Raw genomic sequence first — 19,803 nt, 5'->3', positions numbered from 1 at the left:
ACTGGAAGACCAAGATCAAGGTACCAGCAGACTGGGTGTCTGCTGAGAGCCTACTTTCTGTTTCAGACTGCCTTCTCCTTGTGTCATCTTACATGGCAGGAGGGTAAGGGAGCTCTCTGGGGTCTCTTTATAAGGGCACTAATTTTCAACCTCATGACCTAATCCCCTCCTAAGGCCCCAGCTGCTAACACTGTCACATTGGAGATAAGGTTCAACATATAAATTTTGAGAGGACACAACCATTCAGTCTATAGCATTTAGCAAAGTGACTAAAATAAGTAATTAACCCATTTCATATTAGGAGTTGAATGGTTATTAAAACTGGGTTGATTTCTCCCATTTCACATAAAGGAAATGATCCAAATGCAAGATGCATGACCACTATTTATTCAAACATTAATTAAACTCAAAAACACTTTCCTAGACCATTCCTACCTGCTTTGAATCCTTCAGAGAATTAGACACACATCGTGTATTTGCTGAGCATTTTAAAGAGCACAAAATGGAAATCAGGCTTCTGTCCTCAAGGAGCTGATACCCCTGTTAAGGACTATTTACTAGCATAAAATGATTAAGGATATTTACTGTTCAGCTTTCAAATAAGTACAGAATGAAAGAGATAACTCACGGGAAAAATAATAGTCAAGGACAGGGTTAATCATGATAGCTTAATAAAATCTCTCTCCTTTTCCCAGGACACAAAACTGAGATTTTTAAGGAAATAAAGGAGCAGAGAAATGGAGAGGATTGTTTGTCACAGGGATAGTGGGGGTGGGAGCAAAATAATGAAGGAAATCATACTAAAAAGTAGAATTAAAAACGTTAAACCTTTGACAGTTCATTGTAAAAAAAAATTATTTCGAAAGGGGGGGAAAAAAACAAAAAAAAAAACTCCTGTAACCACCCTTAAATAAAAGTAAAAGTAAAAAAAAAAAGAAAAAGCCTACCAAAGATATTTTCAAAATGTATTCAAGCGGACTCTTTGGGTATACATAGATTTACTTGTTTTATTGGCTAACGTTTACATAACTCTGGTCAGAGTTTTACTGGTCAGAGTTTATAGAATCACAGAATTGTATAGGATGGACTTTAAATCCAGTGCTCTACTCTGCAAGCCAATGTCTGAATCTCTGCTACAATGTCATGGTAAAGTTTCTTTACCTATGGGTTTAGACCTGCACTGTACAAAATGGTATACCCTAGCCACTATGGTTGTCTAAATTAAGACTAAATAGGGGTGCCTGGGTGGCTCAGTCATGTAAGCGTCTGCCAGAGTCCTGGGACAGAGCCCCCCAACAGGCTCCCTGCTCAGCAGAGGGCCTGCTTCTCCCTCTTCCACTCCCCCTGCTTGTGTTCCCTCTCTTGTTGTGTCTCTCTCTCTGTTAAATAAATAAATAAAATATTAAATTTAAAAAAAAAAAAGACTAAATAAAATTAAATTAAAAACTCAGTACCTTAGTCACACCAGCCACATTTCAAGCACTCATAGGGTTAGTGGCTACTGTTTGGGACAGTTCAGAATTACAGAATACTTTCATCACTGCACAAACTTCCACTGGATCATGTTATGGTTATCCAATCCTTAAAGTTAAGCAAGAGTCATACAAGGAAGCCCCAGTTTTGTAATTTTAGACAAGTCACTTAAACATAAGTGCCAAATGTAAAATTTAAGTAATACCTTATCTTACAAGGGGCTGTTAAAAAAAAAAAAGCAAGTGAGCAAATATATATCCGTATACTCTGACAACCACAAAGTACAATAGAAAATATAAGATATTAAGACTATGAAAACACACTGACCTTATTTAGCCTCTCAAAGGGCTCAGAGTTTGCTGGGAAGACAAATATGAGACAAATAATTACAATATATCATGTGAAAAATATAACCAAAATATGAATGAAAGTGTAGTTGAACCTGCTATTTCCACCGTAACTATTAAACCAGGAACAAAAACTAGTCAAATGAAGGTTTCTTTTTTTATTTTATTTTGGTAAATTTAATTAAATAAAAATTTAATTTAAATAAAAAAGTTTAGTGAAATGAGATAGTTTTACAAATTATCTGCTTGTGATACTGCACTCACTGCTATCAACAAATTTTATCTCATACTATTTGCTAGATGAAAACATTTTTTTAAATACACCAAGAAGAGATCTCTTTTTTATGAGTCACAAGTGCATAAAAATCATAAATTAGTTGAAAAGTATGTTACAGATTTTTAAATAGCTGCAAAGCCATTTTTAAAAAAATCTCCCCTTTCCTGAAAGGCAGTTAGCTTTATGTATCAAAGGACCAAACAAAATGTCTTTTGTTCTGGCTAACTCTACTTCTGATTTATACATGCCAAGGAAATCATCACAGATGTACCCAAAGACCTGCGTAAATATGATAACGCCCATTATTAGTTATAAAAATAAAACCTGAAAATAGTATCTAATAATTAAACAATAGGTAATCAGAAAAATAAAGTACAGGGGCACCTGGGTGGCTCAGTGGGTTAAGCCTCTGCCTTCAGCTCGGGTCATGATCTCAGGGTCCTGGGATCAAGCCCTGCGGCAGGCTCTCTGCTTGGCAGGGGGCCTGCCCCCCCCAACCCCGCCTGCCTCTCTGCCTACTTGTGATTATCTCATTCTCTATCAAGTAAATAAATAAAATCTTAAATATATATATATATATATAAAAAGAAAAATAAAGTACAGTCAAACAAATATTATGAAGCAATTAAAAAAAATTCTTATTTTCAGGGAACCTAGGTGGCTCAGTCGGTTAAGTGTGTTTCTTAGGCTCAGGTCATGATCCCAGGGTTCTGGGATTAAGTCCCACATCCACCAGGCTCCTCGATCAGCAGGGAGCCTGCTTCTTCCTCTCCCTCTCCCTGCCTCTCCCCCTGCTTGTGCGCTTGCTCTCTCCCTCTCTCTCTCTCATCAAATAAATGGAAATTTTTTTAAATCTTATTTTCAAATAATTATTAAAAATTAGTTACTTAATTCAGTAACTCAATAAATATTATGTGGTACCATTCTAGACTCTGAGGATTCAGCAATGGCCAAAACAAAGTATCTTCCTTTGTGGAGCATGCAGAATATCAAAGGATAAAGTGTTTGATAAAATATTATGTGAAAAAAGCAATTATCAAAACTTATCAGTCTGAAGCAAGATGTCATCAAATGGCAGAGTAAGCAACTCCAATCTCTCATCCCCCCACCCGCCTCAGAAGCACTGAAAAACAAGCAGAAACTGCCAGAACAAGTAAAGAAGTATTATATGAAATGCCCATGATATAAAATACTCAGAATGGGCAAATCTGTACAGACAGAGGTTACCAGGTCCCATGGGGTGAATGGGGTTATTGCTTAATGGCTACAGAGTTTCTGCTTAGGGTGATGAAAAAAGTTTTGGAAACAGATAGTGGTAATGGTTGCACAACAATGAAAATGTAATTAATGCCACTGAGTTGTACACTTAAAAATTGTTAAAATGATAAATTTTATGTTATTTGTGTTTTACAACAGTAACTCAAAAGAGGAGTAAGTCACTACAACATTCTTCCCAAAAGAGTAATAAAGGAACATTATGAACAACTCTAAGACTACAGATTTACAGCTTAAATAAAATGGACCAATCCTTGACAGATACAACCTACCAAAGCTCAAACAAGAAACGGATAACCTGAATAGGCATATACCTATTAAAGAATTTGGCTCAATAATTAATTACATTCCAAACAGAAAGCACCAGCCCCAGGTGGGTTCACTAATGATTTCTACCAAATATTTATGTAAGAAATAATACCAATTCTCTACAATCTCTTCCAGAAAACAAACTTTTTTTTTTTTAAGATTTTATTTATTTATTTGACAGAGATCACAAGAAGGCAGAGAGGCAGGCAGAGAGAGGAAGGGAAGCAGGCTCCCCACTGAGCAGAGAGCCGGATGTGGGGCTCGATCCCAGGACCCTGGGATCATGACCTGAGCCGAAGGCAGAGGCTTTAACCCACTGAGCCACCCAGGTGCCCCAAAAACAAACTTTCTAATTCATTCTATGAAGAAAAGTATTACAAACAATATTTCTCGTGAACAGAGATGTAAAAATCCTCAATAAAATGTTATCAAATCAAACCTAACAATGTATAGAAAGAATCATACACCAGAGCAAAGTGGGATATTTTCTAGATATGAATTTCTGAATCCTGGTTCAACATTCCAAAATCAGTTAATGTAATCCATCGCATCAATAGGCACACACAAAATCATATGATTATAATAGGTGCATAAGGGGCGCCTGGGTGGCTCAGTGGGTTAAGCCCCTGCCTTCGGCTCAGGTCATGGTCTCAGGGTCCTGGGATCAAGCCCCACATCGGGCTCTCTGCTCGGCAGGGAGCCTGCTTCCCCCTCTCTCTCCGCCTGCCTCTCTCCTACTTGTGACCCCTCTCTCTCTGTCAAATAAATAAAATCTTAAAAAAAAAATTCTTATATAATATGTGTATTAAAAAAAGCATTTGACAAATTCCAACACCCATTTTTGATTAAAAAAAAAAAAACTGTCAGTAAACTAGGAATAGAAGGAAACTTCCTCAACTTAAAAATAGTATTTACAAAAAACCTACAGTTAACATTATGCTTGATGGTGAGAAACTCAAAGCTTTCCCACTAATCTCAGGAACAAGGCAAAGATACCATCTCTCACTACTGCTACACATTGAAGTCCGAATTAATGTGATAACACAAAAAAAGGAAATAAAAGCTATACAGATTGGGAAGGAAGAAATAAAACTATCTTTGTTGACAGATGACACGATTATGTAGAAACTTCACAGAACTGACCAAAAAAAAAACCCAAAAAACAAAACAAAACAAAACTCCTGAAACTAATAAACAAGCAGTTGCAGGATACAAGGTTGTAGCACACAAAAGTAATACACAAGTCAACTGCTTTCCTAAATACCAGCAACGAACTATATGACAATTTGGAAAAGACATAACTATATACATAGTTTAAAAAAAAAAAAGTCAAAGGCACCTGGGTGCCTCAGTCAGCTAAGTGTCCGGTTCTTAGCTGAGGTCTTGATCTCAGGGTCATGAGTTCAAGCCCCACATTGGGCTCCACACTGGCCATGGAAACTACTTAATTAAAAAATCAAATAAAATACCCCAAATCATCCATTGCCAGTGGGGAGGGAAGGAAGGACTAGGCATAGTGCAGGACAAGGGTATTATCAGGGCAATGATACTGTAATGGCAGATACATGATATAACTAACAATATGCATTTGTCAAAATTCATATTCTGTGTGATACTGTAATGGCAGATACATGATATAACTAACAACATGCATTTGTCAAAATTCATAGAACTGTATAGTACAAAAAATGGATCCTAATGTTCAATATATTCTTAGTTAATAAAAATTTATCGATATTGGTTCATCAATTATAAAAATGTACCACACTGGGACGCCTGGGTGGCTCAGTGCGTTAAGCCTCTGTCTTTGGCTCAGGTCATGATCTCAGGGTCCTGGAATCGAGCCCCGCATTGGGCTCTCTGCTCAGCAGGGAGCCTGCTTCCCCCTCTCTCTCTGCCTGCCTCTCTGCCTGCTTGTGATCTCTGTCTGTCATATAAATAAATAAAAAATCTTTAAAAAAAAAAATGTACCACACTGAAGCAAAATGTTAAAAATAGGGGAAAGTATGCTGGGAGAGAGGAGGTATATGCAAAATCTCTGCACTTCCCATGCAATTTTTTCCATAAACTTAAAGCTGCTATAAAATAAAACCTATTACATTTTCATGATGGTTAATTTTATGTGTCAATTTGACTAAGCCAGGGGGGTGTCCAGATATTTGATCAAACATCACTTTGGATGTGTCACTGAGGGTGTTTCTGGATAAATTAACATTTGAATTAGTAGACTGAGTAAAGCATTTGTTCTCCTATTGTGGATGAGCCTCAGTGCCTCAGTTGAAGACCTAAGTAAAATAAAAAGGCTGAGTGAGAGAGAACTGCTTCTGACCTGACTGCCTTGAGCTGGAACATCATCTTTCCTCCCTTTGGATCTGAACTGAAATAACAGCTTTTCCTGGCTCTCAAGTCTGCCAATTTTAAGACAGGGACTATACTAAGCTTTTCTGAGTTTCAGGCCTTTAGACTTAGATTAGAATTAATCTAAGTCTACTGGCTCTCCTAGGTCTCTAGCCTTGCTAAATGCAGACCTTGGAGACCTGTCAGCCTCCATAATCAGGTGAGCCAGTTCTATGTAATAAATCTATTTCCATACACATACAGATACACATCCTACTGATTCTGTTTCTCTGAAGAACCCTAATATAATTATATATGTCTATCAACTAAACCTATCTATTTTCTACTAAGGTTGAATTTAGAAACTGATCACTGCAGGTGACCTTTCTATATTTAGATACTAGGACAAATTATGTCTGCACTCAACTTCTTAGTGCCAGGCTCTATTCTAGGGGCTAAGGATACAGTGGTGAGTAAGACAGAAAGGCTGGATAAGACAGAAATCCTGTTGCCAGAGCTTACATTTTGGTGGAGAGGGAGAAGACATTAAATATATGCATACACACACATTTTCAGACTAAGTACTATTAAGAAAAGAAGAAGAAGGGGACTATAATAAGGAATGGCTTGCTAAACGAGACTACTTTAGGTTGGGTGGTGGGGAAAACCCATCTAAAAAGGTGATACTGAGCTGAGGCCTATAAGACAAGGAGCTCATTACATGACGGTCTTGGAGGCAGCCGTCTCCAGGCCGATAGGACTGATAACGCAAAGCTCCTAAAGCAGAAACAAATTTGATGGTTCAGGGAGTAAAAAGACTGTGAATACACCAGTTCTAAATCTAAACCTCAGGTAGGTTTACAAGTATCTACCTGATTTTCTGTGCCTTCACCACTGTCTTGAGAAGAACGTGTGTTGGCTGGGGGCGCCTGGGGGACTCAGTGTTAACCCATTGTTAAGCCTCTGCCTTCAGCTCAGGTCATGATCTCGGGGTCCTGGGATCAGGCACCGTATCGGGCTCTCTGCTCAGCAGGGAGCCTGCTTCCTCCCCCACCGCCCTGTCTCTATGCCTGCCTCTCTGCCTACTTGTGATCTCTATCTGTGAAATAAATAAATAAAATCTTAAAAAAAAAAGTTTATTAAAAAAAAAAAGAACATGTGTAGGCTGGCCCACTGGTCCCAGCAGGATGAAAGACAGGTGTAGCAGAGCCAACCAAATCCCACCCAGATGAGCCAGATCCCATGTGTCTTGCACATCAAGGGAATAAATGTCATTTTTAAAAAGATTTTATTTATTTATTTGAAAAAGAGAGAGACAGCATAAGCAAGGGCAGGGGGCAGAGGGAGAGGAAGAAGCTAGTTCAATGCAAGGCTCAATCCTAGGAACCTGGGATTATGACTTGAACGGAAGGCAGACACTTAACTGACTGAGCCACCCAGGTGCCCCAGAATAAATGTAATTTTAAGCCAAGGGATTGGCAAAATTTTTTTCTATAAAGGTCCCAAAATAGTAATCATCTGAATGGCCTCTATTTTCCTCAGGATGAATCCAAATTTCTTTCATATCATTCAACAGCCAAGTCCTAAATTGGCTACCAGGTGCCTCTCCAGCTTCCGTCCTCAGTGTGCTGCAGCCCTTCAGAACTACTTTTGTTCCTGAAAAGTAATAATGCCTCTTAGACCCATGCCTTTACACCTATGGCATCTTTCCCTATTGAAAAGTGGTGTTAATGGGGGAGAGGTTTCCCTTCCTTCCATGGGGCCACCTATTCTATCTCCTTCAAGATCAAGTTCAAATGTCACTCCTAATGGCTGAGAAACACCCATGCCTGTCCTTCAACTTAATTTACCACAATGCGTTTTCCTTATTTGCTTGCCCATCTCCCTGTCTAGAGTGAGCTCCTAGAGAGCAGGAAGAAACTGAACTATTTTTGTGTCTCTGCTAGGCAGCAGAGTACCTGGCCCAGAGTAAGCACCTCTGTAAATCTGCTGAATGAACAGCTTCTGCAAATTTGGTAATGAAGTTTTATCCAGATTGGAATTAATCAGAGACAGAAATGAAGCTAATGGGGGCACCTGGGTGGCTCAGTTGATTGAGCATCTGCCTTCAGCTCAGGTCAAGTCAAGATCTCAGGGTTCTGGGATTGAGCCCCCCTCACCCCGAGTCGGGCTCTCTGCTCAGCAGGGAGCCTGCTTCTCCCTCTCACTCTCCCTCTGTGCTTGCTCTCTTTCTCTCTCTCTCTCCCAAATAAATAAAATCTTAAAAAAAAAAAAGAAATGATGGTAATAGAATGAGGTAGTGAAGGGGGAATAGAAGGTATATTGGTATGGAGTGGGGGAGATAAACTAGAACCTAAAGGAGAAACAATTTTAGGAAGCAATTTTAAAGTGGGCAATACGGTTTTTAGTCTGATGGTAGAATGCAAATGGCTCTCCCTGCACAAGTGTGACTTAGTCTGTAACATTTTTCAAAGATCACTTTTTTCCCCTGCTTAATTTAGTGCAAGTATGAATCACACACAGGCTGACTAATCACCTGCTAAAGATATTGCATGTGGATCACAAGACTGGAACAATCAATCTAAAGGACAGTAAGATTACTACGAGATATATGGTGAATATGCAAAACTTATTACAGCTACACTTGTTATATTTTAGAAGGAACTAGAATAACATACACTACAGCACAGCCTGTGTTAAATTAATGCACTTACTGCCTCTGTTTTCATATCAACCATAATAAAGCACACTCGGGTAAAGAAATCATTGCAAACCTTTCAGCTCTGTCTCTAAGGAAAGATTAATTAATCTAAGGAAAGATTAATGTACTCTTCAATTGTGACCCTGGGCACCAGACCAGAAGGTTGGTCTCCTGCTGTTCTCTTCATTGAGCATTTTGGCCAACGGAACGGTCCTGGGACGGGACACATGGCATGTATTTAGAATTTATAAACCATTTTCCTCACTAAGGCTCAATCACAACCAATGATTAAAAATAATTTTTTATAATTATTCATTCAACAAAGCACCTACCCTTGATCTTAGCCAAAAGGCCGAGAAGCGATCATTCAACAAAGTACCTATTCATTCACTTAACATCTATAGTTAGCATCTGGCAGAGCAAACAAACTCGTCTATCTTGCTCGCTTTTGTCTCCCAAGATGTCAGCGGAGTATCTGGCACATAATGGAACATAAAGACCCATGATTTTGCCGCCTAAATCTCTCAAATCTATCCATTTCTCTTAACATACCCTTCTACCAGCCTAGTCCAAGGCTCCTAATTAAGGGCCTGCAGCCATTCCTGCTCTCCCTCTAATTCAGGTTTTTTCACTTTGGCACTATTGGCATTTAATACCTGTAAACATTGTTAAGGGGCTGTCCTGTGCGCTACAGAAAGTTCATCATCCCTGGTGTCCTCTCACTAAAAAAGACAGTACCTAAGAACCTTGAATGGCATTCCATTGTTCTCAGGACAAACACCCAAATCCTGAACACCTAATCTATCAAGTGCTGGGAAGTGAGTACCACCAACTGCACTAGTGTCCCCTAGACCCTCACTTTCTCTTGCTCTCCAGCATCCAGCCACATGGGCCTGTGTTCACCTTCTCAAATGTACCCCAACTTCAAGACCTTCACGCTGGTTCCAGAATCTGAACACTACTGATATTTGGGGCTGGATAATCTTTACTGTGGGGCCTGTACTGTGTATTGTAGGATGTTTAGCAGAATCTCTGGCCTCCAGCCCTGAATGCCAGTAGCACCAACCCCACCCTGTACCCCATCTGTAGACATTGCCAAAAGCCTCTGGGGGCAAAATCGCCCCTGGTTGAGAAGCAATGGCCTAGAGAGCACATATGCCCTGAAGCAATGGCCTAGAGAGCACACTTGCCCTGCTCTGTCCTCTGCCTTGGCAATTCTGACCCTTCAAAGTTGAGCTCCAGTTACATCAAGAAAGCCTCTCCCGACCCAGGCACCAGAAAGGACACTGCTGGTCTCTCCCACAACACCCTCTCCTTCTTTGTAGCTCATGACTATCATGAAGAAGCACTTAATGTCTGACTGTACAACCAGAATATAAACTCCTCCTCTGCAGAACAGCCTACTTTGCTCTCTGCTCTATGCCCAGAGGCCTGGCACTGTGCTCAAACAAAGAATGTGCTGTCAGAAGAATGATTCTGGTGTTCTGCTGGGTGCAGGGACCCCAAGATAAGAGAAGCAGTGTCTTTGTGCTCATGATGCTGAGTACAGAAATGGCAAATAGGTTTCGTCTCATGGGCAAAACTCAATTAACTGCACCGAGAAAACATGCATGTAGAAGTAAATTTCTTGTAAGGCACTAAAAGACCAGATGTCACATTCCAAAGTGAAGAGTTGAAACAAGAGGCAAAGTTTCCTCAGGAAATGGTTGAAAGCTCATCCAAATCATGGTAGAAAGGTTTAGGAAGCTGCTGGCATTCTGCAAATCCACTCGATTTCGTCTAAAGGGGAGAGGTGGAAATCTCTTTCCATTCTCCTCAAGCCAGGAAAAAAGGCTCAGTGGGACTACCAAGACAGCCCACAACAGGACCATGCAGGTGGGTGGATGCCACAACTGTCTCACACCCAAGAAACAGAAGGGTGGGCTGGCTAACCACTGCTCTGAGGACAAAGGAGAGGTCGCTGCTATGCTGGAATCAGCCCACGTTCCCCCACTCTGAGCTGACAGGGTTCAGGATATGCCACCCCAAAATACAGCACCTTAAGGGGCTTACTGAATATTTCAAGCTGAAGAAATCTGAGAAACAGCAGGTGCAGTAAGAATTTTCTGACCTTCCCCCAAGGCAGGTCATCAGACTGTCTGTGAGAGGTGCCCCCTCTATACCAGGAAGAAAGGAGCATCCTTATCTCCAAAGGACAAGTACTGACAAAAGGAATCTTAATGAACAGGCCTTGTGTTTCCCCAGCTAACTACACTTAGCTCATTCTCGTTTTTATTCTATCACAATTTTCCCAAACTCCACTCTTCATCAAACCTTCAATAAAAATACTCAGGTTTAACTACTTTTTGGAGTCTTTATTTCCTAGGCTCCCACATCATGTAACACTTATATCAAATAAACATGTATGCTTTTTCTCTTATCAATCTGTCTTTTGTTACAGGTGCCCCAGCCAAGAACTTAGAAGATTAGAAGAAAAAGATAAACTTTCTTACAAAGCAAAGCAGATTGGTCTTCCATGCACCAGATGTGTGCCATGCACAAGAGAATACCTAAGGAGGGTCATCTTAGATCAGGTCCAGGGCCCCCCAAAAGAAAAGCAAAGAGACTGAAATGAGATTCTCATGGTATCATCATACTCCTAGGGACCAAGGAAGGAGCAAGCAACCAGCCTAAATCAAGAGGCATTTGCTCTCATCAGGGTTAAAAGCAAGCCAAGGCTCTCAGAGTATAGTCTCTGAAGGAGGCCCTTTGAAAGCACTCAAGAGAGAACCAGCTTTGACACCTGCAAATTCCAGAGAGCTCCAGCACTCATATTGGAAGGACTTTCCTGCCCTCACTTCCCTTCCTTCTTCTAGGTGCTCCAACCTCCTAGGATGCTGGCCCCTAGAAAGGGCCAGAAACAGGCTATGGAGGAGGAGGAGAAGCATCAGATGAATAAAGAGAAAAGCAGCCCTCTGTGCCCAACCTTCCTTCCTCAACTGCAGGCTTTCTGCCTACGGCAGGCCTGAGCTGGGAAGGTTAAGAGGCTTCAAATTCAACAGGCTTGCAGTGGCTGAAATGACATTGTGTTCTAAAATTTAAAGTGACTACAAGACTTTTTACTACCAGGACACCTGGGTTGCTCAGTCAGTTAAGCGTGTGCCTTCAGCTCAGGTCATGATCCCAGGGTCCTAAGACAGAGGCCCACATCGGGCTCCCTGCTCAGTGGGTTCCTTCCTCACTCTGCCGGCTGCTCCTCCTGCTTGTCTGCATGCGTGCTCTTTCTCTCTCCGACAAATACATAAATAAAATCTCAAAAAAAAAAAAAAAAAGACTTTTTATTACTTAGGAGTGACAAGAAAAGGCTTAAGCCCACCTGAGTTTTCACTCAGAGGCAGAGGTAGAACTAACCCTACAAATTGATATTAAAGGGCTAGTGGGAGAGAAAGACACTTGCTACACATCAGTTGTGCTTATTTAATACAACAACTGCTACACATCCCACAAGTTGTGCTTACTGAACACGACACTTATTATAGCCATGACCTACCCAGTACCACTTACCTATTCTTTCCTAATAGAACTCTGTACCCACATAACACAAATGTTCACGAGACAGGCCCTAAGTTCAGGAATGGATCAGAGTGGTCAAAAAGCAACTTCTTCCTCCTTTCAGGGCATGTTTTTAGGAACGGCTCTATGATCCAATTCCCAGAAAGGTTTGCTGAGGTCTTGGGTGAAGTTCTTTCTCTACTTTCTGGGAGAGCTCTCAGGAGCTAGAGGAATCCCACACTGTTAAAATACTCTGAAGCTAGGTCTGGGTGCAGTGAAGAAAGAGCACTGTGATGAATGAACACTGTCTGTCAGAGAGGCAGAGTGGTAAGGTCTGCACTGCAGACAGGCAGAAGTGTGGAATTAGATCTTAGTTCATCAAAGCAGCTGGGGATAGGGAAGTCAGACAAATGTCTGGATGGGGGTCTGAAATATGACATCCCCTATAAGAGAAGATGGCCAAAGAGCAAAGCCTAGGGAATGTCAACATTCAAGACTGAGAGAGAACAGTGAATGGGCAAGGAGAACAGAGAGGGCAGTCTCTGTGAAGAAAGAGGGAGTGAGAATATTCAAACACACTGGTGTGCAGGTGCTGCAAAAAGGTTAAGTTTTATTTATCACACAACACGCTAAATTTCATTAACAAAGTTAACAATACCTCATTGCTAAAAATGTAACTATCAATTCACCATATTCAAATGAATCATTGCTGAAATATGTAAAGGCACAAGAACTGTGTAGTAACACAGCCAACTTAAAAAAAAAAATACACCCAACTAAGAATACAATTTCACAGACAGAAAAATTAATCAAAATGGAAGTAACTTTTACATCTTTTAGAAGGTAGGGGACTAAGAGCTATCACAGTGACAATGTCAACAGTAAGGCCCAGGAAAGGAAATGGGTTTTGGCCGAAGGCTGTGTCTAGGCCATCTGTTGCTCTGGCCCCTCTCTTGATAACAGCCTCGTGATTTCCCTCTGGGGAACCCCTTCAGTTCAAATGCTTGAGAATGACAGCACCACTCACAACCCTAGCTCTGGGGATGGTCCAGGCAGTTAATGAGGGCAGAGCAAGGACACTCATTCCGTGGCTGGGTAGGCCACCCTGGGCCTAGCTGGCACTAACGAGAAAGAAACTCTTTTTGCTAGAGTTACTCGACTGACAGACGAGAAGCTGGAGTTGCTGGCAGCAATCTCCTCCCATATGGGCACTGAGTACTAACCTGAGTACTAAACCAACAGAGCTGGAGAATAAGGACAAAAGGAGATTCCTGATGACATCATCTGAACACCTCTATTCAACCCTGTGAGAAGTTTCACCCTGTTTTTCAACTACATGAGTCAAAAAACTACATTTTTCTTAAGGCAGGTCTGAGCTGGATTCTGTTAATTGTAACGAAGTACTGCTAATACCACCAGCAACTTTTTTTTTTTTTAAGATTTTATTTTTATTTATTTGTCAGAGAGAGAGAGAGAGAGCGAGCACAGGCAGAGTGGCAGAGGGAGAAGCAGCCTCCCCGCGGAGCAAGGAGCCCGATGTGGGACTCGATCCCAGGATGCCGGATCACGACCTGAGCCGAAGGCAGCCGCCCAACCAACTGAGCCACCCAGGTGTCCCACCACCAGCAACTTTGAACTGCTAACAGCTCAAAGGCAAAGTTCCTGCCTCCTTTATAAAAATCTCAACTTCTTCTAGGATGCCTCAATCCATAATTTTCTTTCCCTCTGATTTTCTAAGCAATTACTGTGTACCCATTCATTCAATTACTTATTCCTCGTATTGGTAGTCATATATATAGTATGGCCTCACCTCAACTAGACAAAGATGGCCAAAAATGAGCTATAAATTGTATATCCACTAACACTTTTTTCACCATACAAAGTACAATCAGACCAATGGTGTCTGAGAAATCAAAGGTAGCTAAAGATGGGTCTGCATCAGCATAGAAATCTTAATTTTTTATGGAAATGAGCTTGAAGGGATGTTTATTAAGATCACCCCAATTAACTCATGCATTTACCCATCCATACCAAGTATTTATCTGGCACCAACTGGGTACCAAGCACTTCCTAGGTGCTAAGAATTCAGGAAAGACTAAGACCAGGTCCCTGCTTTGATTTGACAGTTAGCAGGGCTGTGTATCTTTCCCAAACCCCACAAAAGAAAGAGACCATTTAAAAAGGCTCTGTGTGGCCACTGGCATTTTCTCTCTAGTGCAAACAACATTACATTATAGTTCATGCTTTCTCATATGAAACAATAAATGTATATTCACAGAACATTAAAGCTAAAATGGGGGGTCTTAGAAATCTCGACTTTTTAAAACATTATTTTTAATAAAGAAAGCTTTCCTCACCCCAAAAGAAATCTACACGAGATAACAGATAAGAGTGGCTGCGCCACAAACCAGGAGGCAGCTGGGAATACTAACACAGCATGGAAAGCACTGAAGGTCACAGTTTATGTTGGAACTTGAACCAGGCCAGAAGCTGTCTCACAATTCTCAGACCAGGTCCCTTGGACTCTACCTATTTGTTGCCTTTGACAAAGAACACACTCAAAATATATATGTTTAATGAAAGAACTAATCAAATTCAAACATAGTAACTAATTTCTTTCTTCCAATTGAGCCAGGATGAGAAACTGGTCACCAAGGCTGATCATGACTTTGGCTGGATCCAGTTTTCAACTTTTCTTTTCACTGAACAAAAACATCTCATTAATCCAAAATGGCAGAAGGCAGGCAACCAAAAGGGAGTAGGGAGTCCGGGGAAAGTTACTACCCAATATGGGTAGATTCTTCCTAAATCTGCTTCCTCGTGGAAGTTAACTTTGGCATACTTGTTTCCATACGTGCCGCTACACACATATACACCCAGCAGTGATTTACAATCTTCTATTCACAATCCTGAAATCCAGAAAGTTCTCAACACTGAAGACCTCTTTGTATTTTATTTGGCAACAAAACCTGACCACCTGAACTCATTTGGTGGCAAAACCTGGCCTACAACTGATTGGAAATTATTTATAGTCTTCATTTCCTAACTGAGTGAGAATACTCCTATGTTTCACTGTAACAGATATTCATGTTTGATGATAAAGTTAATTCAGTAGAATTTTCAGAGAAGGGATTGTGGATTTGTACACAAGTGGTTCAACTAAATAATGATGGCCCTTAAGTAATAAAATTTTACTTCAAAAACACACGTTTTAAAGTCTATATAATATCGGGCACCTGGGTGGCTCAGTGGGTTAAGCCTCTGCCTTCAGCTCAGGTCATGATCTCAGGGTCCTGGGATGCAGTGCCACATAGGGCTCTCTGCTCAGCAGGGAGACTGCGGACGCAGTCCTCTCTGCCTGCCTCTCTGCCTACTTGTGATCTCTCTCTGTCAAATAAATAAATAAAATCTTAAAAAGAAAAAGTCTATATAATATCAACCAATCCTAAAAAAAAAAAGGGGGGGGGGTGCCCGGGTGGCTCAGAGAGTTGGGCCTCTGCCTTCGACTCGGGTCATGGTCTCAGGGTCCTGGGATCGATCCCCGAGTCAGGCTCTCTGCTTGGCAGGGAGCCTGCTTCCCCCTTTCTCTCTGCCTGCCTCTCTGCCTACTTGTGATCTCACTCTCTGTGTCAAATAAATAAGTGAAATCTTTAAAAAAAAAAAAAAATCAACCAACAGAGGACAAATATTTAAAAGCAGAAGTTTCAGAGCTAAAATTGATTTTAGGAGCATAGTAATCTAGTGCTCTCATCTGCAGGTGTGGGAACTGAGGCTCCCAGGGGCCACAGGATTTGTCCAATTAACTAGTTTATATTAGATAACTTCCTATCTCCTACCCTCACCCCAAGGCGGTATACTTCAGTAGCTATTAGTACCCACCCTGAGGGCTCTCCCTGTGGGTTTGGAACGAGCTCTGCTTTTGTTTGACCAGAGTTCCAAAGAAGAGCTTTCCAGAAACTACCCCATCAGCTTAAAGGGAAATTTTTAAAAATGCTATGTGTTAATACTTCCCTCCCTCAGTTTTATTTTTCTTCCTCAAAATTTGGATGAGTATACAAAGGGCTTATCAAAAGGTAGCAGCCCATACCACTTATACTGAGAGGGGGGAAAATACTAATGAATTCACAGTTAACAAGGCCCTTCTTAGTCCTTTCTTTTATTCACTGCAATTAGTGAAGTTATTAACAAGTTGGTAACATTAACTGTATGGTGGGAGTATTCTACTTCAAGGGTTTATTTCAAAATAAGGACAAGGGCATAAAATAGTTGATGATAATACAGTAGCAGCACCTACTCTACCATTTAATGAAAGTCTGTTATACGTGCCAGGAAACTTGAATGGTGCCTTGCAGAAGAGGTTTTATTTAATCCTATCTCAGTTTCAAAGATAAGGAAGCTGGGGTTCAAAAGGTTAAGTATCTTTTCCAAGATCATACAAAAGACAGCCCAGACTGTGTGAGAAACCATGAAGATGTGTGCTTAAGAGCAGTACAGCTCTGGAACTATACAGTGCCTTGGTTGAAAGCCCCCCTCTGCTAGTAACTAGCTGGATTAATCTGGGCAAGTGCTTCAATTTCATCACCTATAAAATGGGTATAATAATAGTACCTACATTATAGGGGTGCTGTCGTGAAGATTACATGAGTTAATATATGTAATGCAGTTAAGAGAGTGCCTAGTATCTGGTAAGCCCTATATATTAGCTGTTATTACTAATACCGGCACAAGCATTCAAACCCTGATCTGCCCAATCCCACGGCTCCTTTTTTTTCATTGTGCTGCAGAAATTGTACTACGGCAGGTGCCTGGCTGCCTTAGTAAATAGACTGCACAACTCTCAGATCTCCAGGTCATCAGTTCAAGCCCCACGTTGAGTGTGCAGCCTACTTAAAAGAAAAAGAAGAAAGAAAGAAAGAAATTGTACTACAGGCAATATATTAGCAGCACTGAGCCAGCTGTCTCCACCTCCCAAGTCACGTGTTGACATTCGTCACCTATTATTTCTTTTGTATGTTCCAAACTTCAATATTTGTGGCCCATTTCAAAGCTGACAGATGTCTTTCTTTCGGTAAATAACCAACCAGACATGGAATATATAAAATGAAAAATTCTAGCAACTGATTGGCTTTAAGTCACCTTCACCCTGCAAAGATGTTAGTAAACAGCTAACTTAAAATTACTCAGGGACAAAAAAAATCTTCCACCAAGAATAAGACACTTAACTGTGCACAGATACATTCCCTGTATTAAACCGCAGTATATGAAACAAAGAAGAGCTGTGGTATAATATTAGGTACATATTCTACACTTACATGTCTGGGGCACTTCCTCACCCCGACTTATAAGACTTATTTTCATTTGCCCCTAGAATGAGAACTATTAGAAGTGTACACTTGGAAAGCATGCCACACAATTAATTCATTCACTCATTAAACAAATATTTAGACTGCCTATGCTGGAGTACCTGGAACAGTGCTTGGGTCAGGATTACAGTAGTTAAACAGACAACACCCTCTCCTATGAAGTTTATAATGCAGCACAGATACTGTGCTGCAAATGTATACTGTGGCATTTCTAAAAACCATTCTCTTAATTTTAAAACCTTCTGCAACCTCCTACCAAAAAAAAAAAAAAAAGGAAATATTAAAACAAGGAAATAGACGTCTAACAATTTCAAAGTATAACTTTTCTCCAAGTTGCTACTTATTTTAAATGTGTTCTCTAAAATCTTATACATGTACTCTTCCAGTTCTGACCTACCCAGCCTCTGTAAACTTGTTTATGATAAATACCATATAAGACTGTCAATAATGTAATAACTACCCAACCTAAAACAAAGGGTTATTTCATTCAAGAAAATGTTTAGTCTATTATCCAGCGAGGCATAAAAATCTATTAAGCCTGGGTGTCTCCACCTCCCCAAACCTGTTGTGTGGACCCTCTAAAGAGTTTAGAGAGTCTAACCAAAACTAAGAGCAGAGCAAGAAAGGCTGGCCTTGTGTGATCCGGAGTCTAAATTATTAGCATAACCCATGACCGAAAGGCTTGTACTGGGTCCCAAGAGGTTGGGTGCTGGAGTCCAAGACAAGACTTCCTAGTTAGATGAAGGGGCCCTAGCCTCAGCTGATCCCGAGATAGGAAGAATGTCTGCAGCTGCCAACACATCTCTCACATCCGTGTGTACACATCTACCAGGAGAGCCTCTACAGGATAACTGGTGTTGTTCCCAGTAACAGAGCAGAAGTGAAAAAAAAAAAAAAATCCCTTTTACAAGTAAGTCTTTAAATTTGGAGCCAGTACCCTGTCCTCACTTCAAATTCACGTACAAAGAAACATACACCCCTTGGAGAAAGTTTCGAATTCCGGAAAGAAACCAGATTATGAAGACAAAGTGCCTTTGTCAAAAGCGAGATCAGGAGGGTGACAACAGAGACGAAAAAAAAAAAAAACCCGTAAGAGGGGCAAGAAATGAGAATTTTGGAGAATTTAGGAATGGGAAAAGACACCGACTCTGGGTTCTGGGTGGCGACTTCGTGGAGGAGGACAGGCCTGAAAGAGAAAACCAAACGACTTGGGGAGCCGGAAGAAAACACCTGGAGGCAACGGGAACTGGCTGAACCAGCGCCTACCCCTCAAACCGTCGGGAGGACGAGATCTGGATCCCAGATGTGAAACCAGAGCTCGGGAGATCTGAGTTCTAGGAGCCTCCGGAGGGGGGGAAAGGCAGGCTCTGGGACTTGTCCCCGCAGCTGCAGCGAGGATGGGGAGGGAAGGGACAAGCACGCCTGGGCTCCGAGCGCCGCGGGGCTCTAGTGGGCAGGGGCTCGGGGCGCCGCGGAGTCGTACCGGTCCAGGGCGCCCCGGCCGGGGCACCCGCACCGCTACTCACCTCTCCGAACTGGAAGGCAGAGACGATGGTGACCACGACGCCCACGAAACAGACGTAGAGCCCATACCTGTGGGATAGACAGGTATAGGTCTGTCTCTGTAAGAGCTTAAGCAGCATCAGGCCGCCGCCGCGCCGAGCCACGGCACGCCCCGAGCAGCCACAGCCGCCACGCCTCAGCGAGCCGCCATTCAGCGGCTCCTGCCCGGTCGCCGCGCTCAGGTCACAAGAGGCGGCCGCCAAGCATTGCTGCTCCGAGGATCGACGCCCGCTCGGCTCCGCGCCGCGGTCACCGCTTCCGGGAGCCGGGAGCCCACGCCCTCGGCGCGGCGGAGGCGGACCCGCGGCCCGCGAGGCGGCGGGCGCCGCCCCGGTTGGGCCCTGTGAGAGTCGGCGGCGACGGTGGCAGCGGGGCAGCCAGCGCCACCTGGCGGGCGGAGGGGAGGAGGAGAGGAGGGCAGGCGCGTGCCCTTCCCATCCGCGCGTGCGCGGCGGCCTCTCGCTTCGGCCGGAATCTGCACAGTTGGGGGCGCACTGAGAGCGCACCGGACCCTGGAAGGTCGCTGTGCCACAGACGGCGTTATGAGAACTTGTGTGCACAAAACTGTTTATGCATTTACAGTAAATGAAAAATTGTGGTAAATCATTTTTTTACAGCGCCAAGAGG

General features: G+C 42.1%; 1 protein-coding gene across 2 annotated transcripts in view; it reads right to left on the bottom strand.

The window, feature by feature from the left end:
• The window catches only part of GNPTAB (N-acetylglucosamine-1-phosphate transferase subunits alpha and beta), a gene marked incomplete at its 5' end in the record, with an annotated part of 83,985 nt that extends 64,527 nt beyond the window's left edge, over nucleotides 1–19,458 (bottom strand). Inside the window, one exon of one of the 2 annotated variants that reach the window (XM_080811405.1) lies at nucleotides 19,140–19,458. In XM_080811405.1, coding sequence (XP_080667531.1) covers nucleotides 19,140–19,256 — 117 coding nt within the window. The remainder of the gene's footprint in view (nucleotides 1–19,139) is intronic. The other variant, XM_080811406.1, reaches the window with a different exon arrangement.
• Nucleotides 19,459–19,803: the final 345 nt, after the last annotated feature.

This window comes from Martes martes, assembly GCF_963455335.1.
Source record: "Martes martes genome assembly, chromosome: 8".
Lineage (NCBI taxonomy): Eukaryota > Metazoa > Chordata > Mammalia > Carnivora > Mustelidae > Martes > Martes martes.
The sequence above is the reverse complement of the archived record's forward strand: the minus strand, read 5'-3'. Positions and strand labels throughout refer to the sequence as shown.